The following is a 14,266-nucleotide window of genomic DNA, read 5'->3' as shown; positions in this document are numbered from 1 at the left end:
GTTTGACCTAGAAGCCTGTGTATAAGTTATAACCAAAATCAGGGATGCTTATATCATCTATCTCAATCTCTTATTTTCGCGCGGACCGACGACGAATAACATCCTTTCTTCCCGCCAAAATATTGGAGTCCCTTTCTCTCTCGACTTCAATCGTGATACAGAATTAACTTCGTTAATTAGGTATAATGCGATTAATCATTTGCTTAGGTATAATGCGATTAATCATTTTTTAATGAAGATTATAGATGCTTGCACTTTGAAATTTAAGTTGTATGCTGCTACGAAATTACTAGCTTTTTCACTGTTTATGTTTGTATTTGGTGCTCATGATTCACGTGGTTCGGAAATTATAAGCTTCTTCACATTTAATGCAGCAAAGGTTTAGTGTTGAGAGTCAAGATGTATTCGACGGCATTTTGAGTGAATTGCTACAACTCATGATCTTATCCTTCTCGAGTACAAAGAAAAGCAGTTTGAGTATGTTCTTTGTCATTCTTCCTAGAAAGTAGGTTTGCTATCTACTCTGTGGTGTTAAGAAAATTATTTTGAGAAGCAAGTCTTTTAAGTTTTGACTACGTTTTCCAGAGAAGAAATATTGGTTGTGGATACAAATCGTGGCATGCCTGACTGCAAATTCCTCGATTATGACTGTAAAAGCATTTCGTCTACCGCTCACTGAAATTTCTTTAGGTTAAGAAGTCTCGTTCACAGATTTGTATTCTCCATTTTGACATTGTTACAACGTTTAGACATCCACAAGAACTAGATTTCGTGAATAACTCTTTGGTTTAAGCACCAATTTCTTCACACTTTATGACTAGTTGATTCTACACTTACATGAAATTTATCTACCTCATAGTTTCGTAACTTCTCATGATATTTTTTGGAGTTGGAAGTTGAGGATCAAATGCATCTTTTTAGATAAGGAGGTATCTCTTGACACAGTCCCACTATTCGTCTACGTAGTGCTCTTCTATTTGGTCAGGGAAAGGATTGATCCAAACATATTGGGTTATGGAGTTTCTGCTCAACTGGTATGCTGTCGGTGTTGGTAACTTATGATACAGAGTCTTGTAGGTCTCGATCCTTGTGAAGTACTATACCCTAACATTGGTCAATAACTTCATGGAACTGTTGTTACTATCCACTTCTTATATCCTGATAATGAATTATGAATGTTCTTGATGACGACTGCAGTTCACAATTCACGCAGAAACTAGCCGAATACTTCAAAACTGATTTTTTTTTTTACCTCCGTTTAGGTTATTTTGACTTGACAGTTGACACTACAGAATTTTAACTGTTTCATTTGAGCAAAAATGTGTAGAATTCAAGTTCTCCATGATCCTAAAGTGCCACAATTTTCCTGCAGAAGAAGCCAAGTTCTCATGACACAAAAACTCCCAAGAAAACCATTTCTCGATCATCCTATTTACATCATGGATGAAAACATCAGTGATATTCCCGCCCCTTGCTAACATACTAGCAGTGTAAATTGCAGACATTCTCCCTGGTTCTTCTGGTCCATCCCCTCTTGGTCCATCAATAACCACTACATCCCACTTTAGTTCATATATTTCCTTTGGTAGCTTCGTCAGTGCCAGTCGGCATCTTGATAATTGTAACGACCTTGCCTGTGGTGCACAATCAGGGTGCTCCCTTGCGTGACTTAACAACCTATATGCTTCTTTGGCAGCTACACTAGGCTCAATCTTGTATATCTTTGTGCTCTTATTAACCGTCTTTGTTTCTCGCAGCTTATCTGGGTCATCTTCGAGAATGATGGTGTTGCCTTGGTAGTTGAGAGATGATAGTAGAAGAGATTGAGGACTTAATCCAAATACGAGGAGGTTGCAGGGGACTCTGTGGGTTACGATGTTTGAGAGAAGTTTAAATTCCTTTACAGTGAAGTTGGTAGCTAGGGAGGAGGTGGAATAGGGTTTGAGCAAGTATGATGCAGGTGATAGAAAATTGCTAGTCTCTAGCATTACTTCAGCTAAAGTAGGAGATGGAGAATCGGGAGATGTAATGGTTGCGATTCTAAGAAGTCTGAGTAATGAGATGGCTGAGAGGATGAAAAACATAACGATGAGGAGTTTCTTTGTGGTAATTTTCGTTCTCTTTTTTCCTGCCCTCTCTTTTTCATCCTTGTGATCGATATCCTTATGGTTGTGATGTTTGTGGTAATTGAGTGGGATATCAAGTAATGGCGCTGCTTTTTCATATTCTGCAGGAAGGAGATGAGCCGGAAGAGATACCAACGACATTGTTGTCTCTCTCTCTCTCTCCACAATAGCAAGTGGTAGAGTTTTTGGTTATGAAATGCCAGAATTTCTAGCTGTCTCTCTTGAGTGGGATTGAAGGAAAGGTATTGCTTTAGTGTCAAGACATTTGAATAGACTAATAAAAAGTTTGGATGTTAGATCACTTCTAGATTGTTAGCTCAGACTAATCTAGTTCTCTTCTGGCCCACTTTTTTGGTGATTGAGTAGGTTTGAAGAAGCTGAACAGAAAATAGAGAGACTACGACCGTGTTAAGGAAGGCTAATCAGCAGGTATGAAGTCGACTTCAAAAAGCAGAATGAAACAGCAATTCGATCCCAATCCATCTTAGACTAATTTGAGTTCGAAAAACTGCAAAACAAAAATATAAGTTAGTTTTTCTTCACCTCGAAAAGTTCTAATTTCGTTATGTTCATGTGGTCAAATTTAGGAACAAGTAACAATCAGTATCGATAGGTCTGGGTCGGTTAGAGGTCATCCATGAAATTAATAGATTATTACAACTATGTTCATGTGAACGTTTCTTTCTCTAGTTAAACGATTGTGTATTAGATCTTAATTGTTTCTAACAGAATATATCAACACCCTTATATTTTTTATTCAATCCGATTTTTTTTCATGAATTCTTCATTTCTTACAATCTTTTATGGTTCAAAGTTTCTGATGTAAGAACCGCCGGAATTTAGGTTCAGGGAGAAGTTGAAATCGAGGAATCGCTGTTTGCTATGATACCTAGGCCACCAATTCAACATGACAGGACTACTAGTATGGTTGTTAAGGTAGGAAAAAAGTACTTCTGCCTAGCTTAAAATATAATTTAGTAAGGGTTAATTCCGTTTTGGCCCCCGATTTGTGACCAACGGGCCGTTTTGGCCCCCATAAGTGTCCGGCAGTTCGTTTTAGCTCCAAGGGCTAAATTTTTGACGAAAATATCCTCGGAGGCCAAAACAGAATTATTTGTGGAAAAAGTTAAAAACAAAAAAAAAAACACATCACACCTTTCTTTATCATCCACCTCATCTTATCACTCCTCCACCACACCACCTCCTCTCCACCTCACCCTTCTTCTCCGGCGGAATGTTGCCGACCGGAATAAAAAATTCCGGCCGGCCACTTTATTAAAAAAAAAAAAAAAATTCTCTCTCTTCTTCTTCCTTTCTCTCTCTTCTTCCTCCTTTCTCTCTCTCCTCTTTTCCCCTCATCTTCTCTCTCTCCCTCCTCTTTTATATCTCCCTATAAACCTTCGCCGGAAATTTCTGGATCTGGGGTTTCAAACCCCAGATCCAGATCCTCTTCGTCTGGGATTCCAAACGAAGAAACTCCTCTTCGTCTGGAATCCCAGACGAAGGGGATCTGGATCTGGTGTTCCCCAGATCCAGAATTTTCCGGCGAAGGTAATCCTTCGCTGGAATAGAGAGAGATAAAGACAGGAAATAAGGATGTGAACTCAGGCGCTACATTCGCGCACATGGTTGCTTAGAATAGGTTATGGCGGTCTAGGGTGCTAGCTGCATTGGCGGTTTGTTTCTAGGTCGCGCCAATGCTAGTCACAGGTTTTTAAAGCAGAATGAATCTACCAGAGTCCATTTAGGCAACCCATTGGGACCTGTTTCATTATGGTTTAGGTTATGCTGTTCCTGCACGGAACATTACATTTTTGTGTCGCACAAATTGACCTATAGATGGGGCAAGATGAAGAATCTTTTATGTTGTTTTGTTCTCCCTCTTTTCCAACAATGACTTGTGGTGTTGTTTATTCGACCTTTTCTTTGTTAATTAACCATCCCAGTAAAAAGAAACAGATAGTATTTCGTATTACTCAAAATATAGAAGTTAAAGCGGGGAAGAAGAAGATGATCAAATCATAAATATCTGAAGAACTATCTATTTCAAGAACATAAAAGAAACATAAGAATCGAGATAAGGTAATCTGACGATTGAAACTCGTATTTAAAGAATTGGTTTGTTACTCATAGTGTTGTTGAAAAGTACGCAATTTAAGTTTGTAAGAATTTTCTCGTATTTATATTTGATGTTCACAGTGCCAAAGGCTCGGGTTACCCCTAGAACACTTGGACTACATAAATGCGATACGCTCTTTTGTATTCCTGCTTTAACGCTTTATATTCCAGTCGTAAAACACAAATCGTTTCACCTTCTCACGAATTCGTATCATGTTTTCATTTTAGGAAGAGTTTTCACCTAAAGAGAAGGATCTTCTGGTCAAAGGCGTTGAGGTAATTGTATTTGATTTTTTTCTCTTTCATTTCACACTTATTTGATTCAAATCTCAATTGGGTTTTGCACGAACTATATCTAAACTCCTTCTGTAATCTATTTTTCAGAATTGGGGGAATTGTAATTTACGGATCTCTTTGATTGAAATTTTAAGGGTTTTAATTGATTCACTGATTGAGTTCAGTAATGGATATTTTTAAAAGTGGGTGGTTTTCTTAAATTGATAATCGACAATTATGTCGTCGGTTAGATGCCATCAAATGCATTCTCAAAGTACGTTTTCAATTATTTTCTAATTTCTTATCTATTTAATTGAAAATTCTTGCGTTTTATTTGATTCATTGATGCCGTGAAGTGTTTCGTTTTGTTATCAATTAAGGTAGAGAGAAGGATCAAAGATTGAGGCTTTGTTCCTCGAGTCTGTTGCAATACCGTGGTCAGGAACAAATTGAAATAAACTCAAAGTTAAGAGTAGTTCAATATTCTCAACAACAACCAGTACATAATGATAACATTTTCCCTTCTCCAACAGATCAGAAGTTCTCACTTGGTAGCTGGTTCTGAGTTGATAGTTTTATCAAGAGGTTTGGTAAATTCTTTTATCAGTGAGACCTTCCGACTACATAGGGTATGGTTATAGTTATTGTGGGCCACATGGGCTTATCACAACTTTTGCTAACTATGGCTTTTTTTTTTATGAAGATGGTAACTATGTCTAAGGAGTTGGCTATATTACATTACTTTTGAATTTAAGCATGTATGATTTGTTCTTTTTTAGGTTTGTTAAGTATCTTCCTTACAAGTTCGATAGGTATTTTTCAACAAAAAAAAAGGATTATTTCCCTAATGGCCCCCAACTTTGTGACCAGTTTCCCGCCTGGCCCCCTACTTTACGAGAAATATCCATATGGCCCCCTTCCGTTATAACACCGTTACTCTCTCTCCTCCATCTCTTTTTCTCTCCCTGCCATGTCACTTTGTGACCAGCTTCCCGCCTGGCCCCCTACTTTACGAGAAATACCCATATGTAGGGGTGGGAAACGGGCCGGGCTCGGGCACCCGTGGGTACCTCTAGTCCGGGCTCGGGCGTTTCGGGTACCATATCTCAATGATCAATTGACTTATCGGGCGGGCTCGGGCCGGGCATAAACAATATTTTCTTGCACAGAGCCCGCCATGGGTACTAGCCCACGACGGGCATATCGGGTTACGGGCGGGCCGGGTATCGGGTTGCCCATCTTTGGAGAGATTTTTTTTGTAAAAAAAAAAAAAACTAACCCTAGATAGATCTAACCATTCGTAGATTAATATCGAAATTAGTAGAGAAGTCATAGATTAACACCAAAATTATTAAAAAAAAGTTACACATGAGACATGAGGATACACATTTCATCTTCTGAATTATCATTTCCAAGAGAGAAAGATAAATAGATCCATATACACATGAAATTCTATCTTACAGATCTACATCAAGACTGAAAAGTTAATATATTGTTTCTACTTTACATGAAAAGAAATTTAAGGCTCTTAGAAAAGAAATATTTACTGAAAATAAGAAAGGAGAGTAGAGAGAATATTACGAAAAAAAGATGAAAAGAGATAAAGATCTATTAAAGATTGCCTCATTTGGGGTTTTCATGATCTGAGAGTTTCATACTTATGCACAATCAAAGTTGAAGGTTAGTGCTTTGAAACAATGGTCTACTTATTCATGATTTGTCTTCTTCATTGTTGGATTACTATTTCTTGCATATCTTCAAAGATGTTTTATCTTGATGAAATTTTTGGTTTGATGCTAGTCAGGAAAACTTTTCGCTCATATTTCATTTACTATTCTCAAGTGGCTTGAAGCTCTTCGGACTGCAGATCCTGAATCCTCTCTCTCTCTCCCTCTCTGTCTCCAACTTCTCTCTAGATTTGTCTGCCATGTAAAAATTTAGGGTAAAAATTGTAACCCTTTATAGAGAAACCCTAAAAATAGTCTCATAATCTAACGGCTGGGACATGATATCATGATCTAACGTCTTAAGTAATTCGGGTTATCTCAAACGGGCTTAATGGTCGGGCTTGTAGCTCGGGTAGCGCTTTTTTAAGGAGAGCCCAAGCCCGCCCACCAAATTCAAACGGGCTGGGCGGGTAGTGCCCATCTCGGGCTTCGGGCAGTCCGTTTCTCTTTCGGACTCGGGCGTTCCGGATCGGGTTTCGGGCTCCCGGGCTAAATTCCCACCCTTACCCATATGACCCCCTTCCGTTATAACACCGTTACTCTCTCTCCTTCATCTCTTTTTCTCTCACTGCCATGTCACGCCACATCATCTGTTAGCCACCTCATCACCTTCTCCGGCAGAGGTCGCCGGCCGGCCAAATTTTCGACCGGCGACCTTCAAACTAAATTTTTTTTTCTTCTTCTTCTTCCTCTCTCTCTCCTGTTTTCTCTCTCTTCTTCTTCTTCTTCTTCCTCTCTCTCTCTCTCATCTTCTTCCTCTCTCTTTCTTCCCCTTTCTTCCTCTCTCTCTCTCTAAAATGGCCGGCGAAGGGGGGAACCCTTCGCCGGCCGTCGGTCTGGTTATCCCAGACCTTCGAAGGTCTGGGAAAAACCCAGACCGACGAAGGTCTGGTTTCCCCAGACCTTCAGATCTAGGAACTCCCAGATCTGAAGGTCTGGGGAAACCAGACCTTCGAAGGTCTGGGATAACCAGACCGACGGCCGGTGAAGGGTTCCCCCTTCGCCGGCCATTTTAGAGAGAGAGAGAGTGTGAGAAGAAAGGGGAAGAGAGAGAGAGGGAGGAAGAAGATGAGAGAGAGAGGAAGAAGATGAGAGAGAGAGGAAGAAGATGAGAGAGAGAAGAAGAAGAAAAAAAAAATTAGTTTGAAGGTCGCCGACCGAAAATTTGGCCGGCCGGCGACTTCTGCCGGAGAAGGTGATGAGGTGGCTAACAGATGATGTGGCATGACATGGCAGAGAGAGAAAAAGAGATGGAGGAGAGAGAGTAACGGTGTTATAACGGAAGGGGGCCATATGGGTATTTCTCGTAAAGTAGGGGGCTAGGCGGGAAGCTGGTCACAAAGTTGGGGGCCATTAGGGAAGCTGGTCACAAAAGTTCGATAGGTATTTAACATTTTACTATTCTTGTGGTTCATTCTAGGATTTTTCTTCATATGAGATGATGTATTTTATCGGAATTTCAATTTCGGGCATAATATTTGTTAAATACACGATGATAACCGTCCTGCCGAAGGCACGAGTCATACACACTTACTTTTTTTTGTTGAATAGAAAGCTTTATTGACTTGTAAGTTATATATAAAGTAATAGTTAGTGGGATAGCTTTAGAAAGCCAATGTAAAATTAGATCAACCAATCGGGTACTCCTAACCAAAGGGATGTCACCAACACTTGGATCCCTCCGTCAGGAAATACTTTGAAGTTGAACTTTGATGGGGCATTTTCAAGCCTAGGCTCATCTATTACAGTGCTTGTGAGAGATAAAGAAGGAGAAGTGATTCACATGAAGGCGAAGAAGATTGAGGTTTTTTCGGCTTTGGAGGCGGAAGTGGGAGCTTGTCTGATGGCTTTAGAAATGAGTATTGATTTAGGAGTAGAAAGGAGTTATATATGAGGGTGACAACAAGACCCTAATTCATGCTATATCCAACGGTGGAGACGTCGTCACGGTGCTTACTTCCATTAGAAATGGAGGCCCAACAACTACTACAAAACAATCACATTCTTAGGGGTACCATGGACGTTTATTTCCGAGTTTGTCTTTTTCTTTCGTGTAACTTCAGTATTGTATTTCTCTTTGGCTATGCTTTCACTGAAGTTATATGTTCCCAAAAAAAAAAAATAGAGCAACTCCAACTTCAATCCCTCTAAGGACGAAAAAATCACTTTTTTATCAAAAAATTTCAGCCTCAGCTCTACCAAAAAATTCAACTCCAACCTCAGTTTGACAAACCCTAGAAAGAAAAACCATGGAGGTGGAAAACGATGCGATGTTGTTCAACCAACTCCGTAACCCGAAAAGTCATAAACGAGATGAAAAGATTAAGGAAAAGTCTAAACGACCCGTTTTTTGTGGACCGTCTGTTGGACCGTCCTGTCCATGTGGACAAGACGCCAACAAACATTCCACATGGCGGGTCGTCTTTTCGAAACAAATAGGTGACTGGAGAGAGAAAGGGTCCGGAAAGAGAAACAAAAAGTTATCACTCTCTCACTCTCTCTCTCTCTTAGCTGCTCCTTTCTCTCTCTAGCTAGTCTCTCACACTAGGAATTTTTTATGAAGATAAATCACCTTCTTCATCCTTCACTCAACCTAAGAATCCCAAATAGATGAAGATATCAAGTAGTTAAGAACTTAAGACTGATATACTCGGCAAATCCGATGTTAGAGAATTTCACAGACCTGTTTTTATATAAGTTGTCTTTATTTTTTTCACTAGAGATCCCTTGTTTCAAATCGAGAAGGGGAAAAGGAAGATATCTTTTTCTTGTCGGATCTTACAAATCTACTTACTAGGAGATGATTGATCTAAATTTGGGGAAAAACCCTAGTTTTGAAAAAAGATTGATAAAGTGATGACTCCATATGGTTTGATTTTGAGAGTGGAAATAAAACCTAATTTTGGAGTCATGTTCTGCAAGTGGAAATCACCCTAATTTTCATCCATTGATGACGAAAATTAATTTGTCATAATTTTCATCCAGTGATGACTCCACATGGTTTGATTTAAGATATGAAATTAATTTGTCCTAATTTTCATCCATTGAATGCATCCAAAAGCCATCCAAAAGCCATCCAAGTTGAAGATATCATGGACTTGGAGAGTTCAAGTTTGTTCAGTCATATAGAAGACCATCAAAATGCATCCAGAAGCCATGGAAAACAGACCTTTAGTGAGAAGAAGATTTAGAACAAGAAATTTTAGATTATTTCCGTTAAAAAGTTTTCTCTCTCCAGACCCTTCCTCTCTCTCCAGTCACTTATTGCATTGAAAGAAGATGATCCGCCCATGTGGAAAGTCTGTTGGCGTCTTGTCCACGTGAACAAGACGGTCCAACAGATGGTCCACAATTGCGGTCTGTCTAGGCGCGTTGAAAGATTAATTATGATGAAGAGTCGAAAGTTTTAATGACGAAACTGAAGGTTGCTAGGTATATATATGTGTCATCTCTTCTTCTTCTTCTTTATCTCTTTTTTCCCCAATTTTGACGATTGTGATTTAGGGCTTCAATTTGATTACTATTGATAAGATTTCCTTGTATATGTTTAGATTTAATTCTATTCCTGCTTCTAGTATTATGTTATAAATCTTATTCTCGGGTGCCTTGTTTGGATGAAGAAATTTGTAACCTAGGTTAAGATTCATAATTTAATACTATTGTTTTAGTTCTGAAGATGTCATGATTATAGAGTTGCAGATTAATAATTTCATGAGTTAAACCCTAGCTTTTGGATGAGATTGTTGCTGTAATTTATGTTTTTAGTCCCTTCTATCATTTGGGGTACATGTTATATTGATGAGTAAACCCTAGCTCTTGGATGAGATTGTTGCTGTAATTTATGTTTTTAGTCCCTTCTATCATTTGGGGTATATGTTATATTGATTAGTAAACCCTAGCGCTTGTTCATGAGATTGATGTTGAGTACCATCGGCAACGGCTCTATTTTACGTTTTTATTCTGTCCGATCATTCGGGGTATAGTATGTTATAATGATGAAAATTAAGAATACATCTTATGAGATACTATAAGTTTGCACAATCTTTTGATATAGACTTAAGTTAGCAATTGATTAATTAATTTTTCTCCATGGTGGTGTTGTTGTCGTTGTTGTTTCAGGGAAGAGGTTCTTCAATATCTCAATTACTGGAAGGTCTTGCCATTTGAAGATCAGGTGAAGGAAGGTGTGAAATTTGTTATGGATTGTCCCATCAAGGATGTGGAGAAAGAGAGACCTATGCTGAAGCTAATGGAGGGAGTTACGGAAAAAGAGATACTAACCGAAATCAAGCTCTATAAGGTATAACAATAATAATAATAAAATTGGAATTCTATTGTTATTATATCTTTTTAAGGTATTTTTCGTCAACCTAATTTACCTTTCTTTTCTTAGGAAATGATTAGTTTGTGTTATGCCGAACATGACGCCTTCTGCGACAAGGTTAGAAAAAAACATGATCCTCAATGGTTGGCGTGTATGAGAAAATTAAGAAAGGTATTATTTGTAAAGTCTCTCTCTCTGTAATAATGCTATTATGGAGTTTTTGTTTTGGGTCTGATATTTGTATCTAATATGAAACAGATTGAAAATTTTCGCCAAAAGATAAGTGAAGACCCCGTTCGTCGAAAATTATCCTCATATTATATCGTTGAGGTATTTGAGAAACTTGACGATTTTGACGGAGAAGAAGAAGTAGAAATTGAAGAAACAACCTATGAGGTATATAGTTAAATTATTTTTGAGTTGTTGTTTTTATAAGGTCTGGCATAACATTTGCAATTTGTAGGATCTGAGGAACCGTCTTGATGGACTGGTAGATCTGCATCGTACTTGTCATCTTGTCGATCCTTTACATGATGTGATCGTGAATGGGTCGTTTTTAATGTACTTTTTGGAAAATGCCCTGTCATTCAGGGAAATGATAGAAGAGGGGGAGTTGGATCCAAGACTATGGATGAAATAGATGGGATATTCGTGGATGCTACATTTTGTGCTTTTGTTTATAATGGTGACAGAGTAATTATTGACCTAATTTTACTCTATGGTATTCGAGTGTGGATGATCAAGTGTTATTTTGTAGTATTTTATCTTGATATTTCTTGTCTAAAGATTAAATGTTCTACATCTTTCTTTGTTTTCATTAATGGAGTAGAAAAGAAACAAATACCCAACTTGAAGTTCGGTTCATTTTAGTGATCAAGTATCATTTGGGTTCTTTCTTTCTTACCTTCTTGATATCTTGTCTAAGCTTAAATGTTCTTTCTCTCTCTCTGTCTAATGAATTAGATGCACGTAATTGGAGAAAGAAATGTTATGGATTTTTTAAGGCAATTTAGAGTAATTTCAGATTTCTTACTCCCACTCTCATCCAAAAGCTTGAAATGCTTGATTAAAAGTGCGTTATTCTGTTGGAGAGGAAATCCTATGAAAGATGGAGAAAGGAAGTTGAAGATGAAGTGGTTTGAAATTTAGATAGTTGTTTGGAGTCATGTTTTATTCAATTGTGTATCTTAGAGAGGGATAGGTGAGGATGAAGCTTGCAGTATGGACTCTAGTGTTTAGACTACGAAGATGAAGAAGCTATTAACTTGGGGAGTAAAGGTGAGAAACAAAAAGACGAGAGAGAAAGACCGCATATAGATAGGGAGTAGTAGAGAGAGAGAGAGAGAGAGAGGGAGAGAGGTCTTTATATTTACTCTTTATCCATATGAAGAGAGGCGTTCTCTGATTAGAGAGGGGTCACAAATTTCCCATATTTTGGAGAAAATCTGGAAACACAAATATTCATTTGCCTTAGTTGGTTACCAAATATAAGAAAGTAGAAAAAATTTGAGCAAATATATCTACTTTCTACAGGAAAATTGTGTATCAACTTTAAGTGTTCTTTTCTATTATCTATTCTTAAGTCTCGTGTTGTAACAAAAAAAAAAAAAAATACCTTCTTCATGTCTTTTCCAAGCTTAAATATTGGCCGCGGCTTTGGGGAATAAAGAAAATTCTCCGTTAGTCAATAAAAATTAATTTAGAGGGCATATTCTTCTTTTAATCCAAAAATTGATTTCATCAAACATTGATCCCTAATCTTCATCTTCTCTCTCTCGTCCTCTCTCTCTCTCTCTCTCTATCTCTCTCTCTCTCCCTCTCATCCTCTCTCTCTCTCTCTCTCTCACCATCTCTTTCACTCTCATTGACTATCTCTTTGTCGTTCGGACCCTAATCTTTCTCTCTTTCATTGTAGATCACTCTCATCCCTCTCGTTGTAGACATGTCTCTTTGTAGATTATTATTTTTTTTTCTGTCGCAATCTTTATCTCTCTTTCTCGCAGCCTCTATCTTGTTCTCTCTCTCTCTCTCTCTCTCTCTCTCTTGCAGTATGTATAGATCTCTCTGTGGAAATCACAGAGTTCGTTGCCACGAAACATTTTGTAGCCACGAAACGTTTTGCAGCCACGAAATGGTCAGGGTCACAAAACGTTTTATGTCCACGAAATGTTTCGTGGCCACGAAATACTCTACGGGTTTCGCCAAAAACCCTCATCGAGGTCTGGTTCTGGCGAAGGGAACACTTCCCTTCGCTGGAACAGTGTCTTTATGTGAGTGAGAGATAAAAAAACAATGAGAGATCGATCAAGAAACAATGAAAGATTAAGAGAGAAACAATGAGAGATCGGGAAACATTGATAAGGAGATCAATAGAGAGACAGAGAGAGGGAGAGATCGAGAGAGAGAGGGTATCAGTAAATGAGAGATGAGAAGAAAGGAGAGAGGAGGGGAGGAAATGATAGTCAAAATGGTTGTAGTGAAAAGTTGTGGTGGTGATGGTGATGGTGATGGAGATGATGAAGATTAGGGGGCAATGTTTGATCAAGTTAATTTTTGGGTTAAAAAATAATATTCCCTCGAGAATGTACGGAAAAACATGAATTCCCTAGAGAATTTATTCCCCGGAGATTATTCTTTATGCCCCAAAGCCGCGGCCTAAATGTTCTATTCCTTTCCTTTTTCATCCAACTTTGATGTGGCCGACTTTGGTCTTTGGGGAATAAAGAAAATTTTTCGGGGAATAGAAATTTAGTCAATAAATATTGAGTCATGGGCATATTTTTTTTAGTCTAAAAATTGACTTGATCAAACATTGCTACTTAATCTTCATCTTCTCTCTCCCTATCTCTCTGTCCCACTGTCTCTCACCATCTCTCTCTTATTCTCTTCTTCTCTCAGTCTCTCTCGATTCCTCGTTGTCTATATTTTACTATCCCTCTGTGTTGCTCTCGCTATCTATGTCACACGATCTCTCACTGTTTCTCTCTCAATTTTTCATTGTTTTTATAAGATCGGATAATTTGTAGAATCTGAGGAACCTTCTTGATAAACTGGTTGGATGGTTGTTAGTATCATCTTATTATGGATCCTTTAAATGACGTGTCCTTCAAAGGGACGCTTTTAGTAATGTTTTTGGAAAGGGTGGTGTTACTAAAGGAATTGGTAGAAGAGGGGGAGTTGGATCCAAGAGAATGGATGTCAGAGTAGTACTTGACCTAATGTTACTCTATAATCTATGGTACTCAAGTGGTGGATGATCAAGTGTTATTTTGTAGTATTTTATTTTCGAGTCCATTTTGCTAGCTTGTCCGCTTGAGTGTTGTTAAATCGGTTGGAATAAGTGAATTTGACTTTCTCCATTGATGTTGTGATCTTTCTAATTTTCTTGACATGGGTCACCGATGGCCATTGAATGCTATGACGATTATTGTTGAGATGCCGGATCAAGTTAATGTTATCACTTTCCAAGATTATTTTCCTATGATTATGTGTTGTCGCCCAGCTGATACCGTTAAGAATTGCGATTGCTTCACTTTCTCCACAGTGTTTTTATGCTAAATATGTTTTTTTGGGTAAAAAACATATGTCTATGTAATTTGTGTTCATTAGATATATGTACAGGTGATTTGTTATTCAAAATCTCGGTGTTCATTACATATATCTACGTAACCCAGGCGTTTTTTTAATTTTCAATA

At 38.2% G+C, this 14,266-nt stretch overlaps 2 protein-coding genes across 2 annotated transcripts; one reads left to right on the top strand and one right to left on the bottom strand.

Annotated features, from left to right (window-relative positions):
- Nucleotides 1-744: 744 nt before the first annotated feature.
- LOC147542475 (glucuronoxylan 4-O-methyltransferase-like protein (DUF579)) lies at nt 745-2,288 on the bottom strand. Its single transcript, XM_086633762.1, has 2 exons — nt 1,110-2,288; nt 745-817 (listed from the first exon to the last, which is right to left on the bottom strand). Exon 1 carries the CDS (start codon nt 2,265-2,267, stop codon nt 1,287-1,289), a length of 981 nt encoding a protein of 326 aa, XP_086489888.1. The 5' UTR covers nt 2,268-2,288; the 3' UTR covers nt 745-817; nt 1,110-1,286.
- Nucleotides 2,289-9,628: 7,340 nt separating this feature from the next.
- LOC147542474 (uncharacterized) lies at nt 9,629-13,846 on the top strand. The gene is made up of 6 exons (XM_086638173.1): nt 9,629-9,679; nt 10,367-10,547; nt 10,641-10,742; nt 10,830-10,967; nt 11,035-11,251; nt 13,796-13,846. Exons 1-5 carry the CDS (start codon nt 9,657-9,659, stop codon nt 11,209-11,211), a joined length of 621 nt encoding a protein of 206 aa, XP_086494299.1. The 5' UTR covers nt 9,629-9,656; the 3' UTR covers nt 11,212-11,251; nt 13,796-13,846.
- Nucleotides 13,847-14,266: the final 420 nt, after the last annotated feature.

The sequence above is a fragment of the Eschscholzia californica genome, unplaced genomic scaffold (assembly GCF_041429995.1).
Source record: "Eschscholzia californica isolate CP2 unplaced genomic scaffold, dmEscCali1.0.p SCAF_4, whole genome shotgun sequence".
NCBI lineage: Eukaryota > Viridiplantae > Streptophyta > Magnoliopsida > Ranunculales > Papaveraceae > Eschscholzia > Eschscholzia californica.
Note: the sequence above shows the minus strand (reverse complement) of the source record. Positions and strands in the feature narration are given on the sequence as shown.

What these genes read in the sequence shown, in the direction of transcription:
- LOC147542475 (XM_086633762.1), bottom strand. Translation starts at nt 2,267, where the DNA reads ATGTCGTTGGTATCTCTTCCGGCTCATCTCCTTCCTGCAGAATATGAA.
- LOC147542474 (XM_086638173.1), top strand. Translation starts at nt 9,657, where the DNA reads ATGACGAAACTGAAGGTTGCTAG. An exon ending in CCGAAATCAAGCTCTATAAG is followed by an intron (nt 10,548 to 10,640) that starts GTATAACAATAA and finishes TTCTTTTCTTAG; the next exon opens with GAAATGATTAGTTTGTGTTA. An exon ending in GTATGAGAAAATTAAGAAAG is followed by an intron (nt 10,743 to 10,829) that starts GTATTATTTGTA and finishes AATATGAAACAG; the next exon opens with ATTGAAAATTTTCGCCAAAA.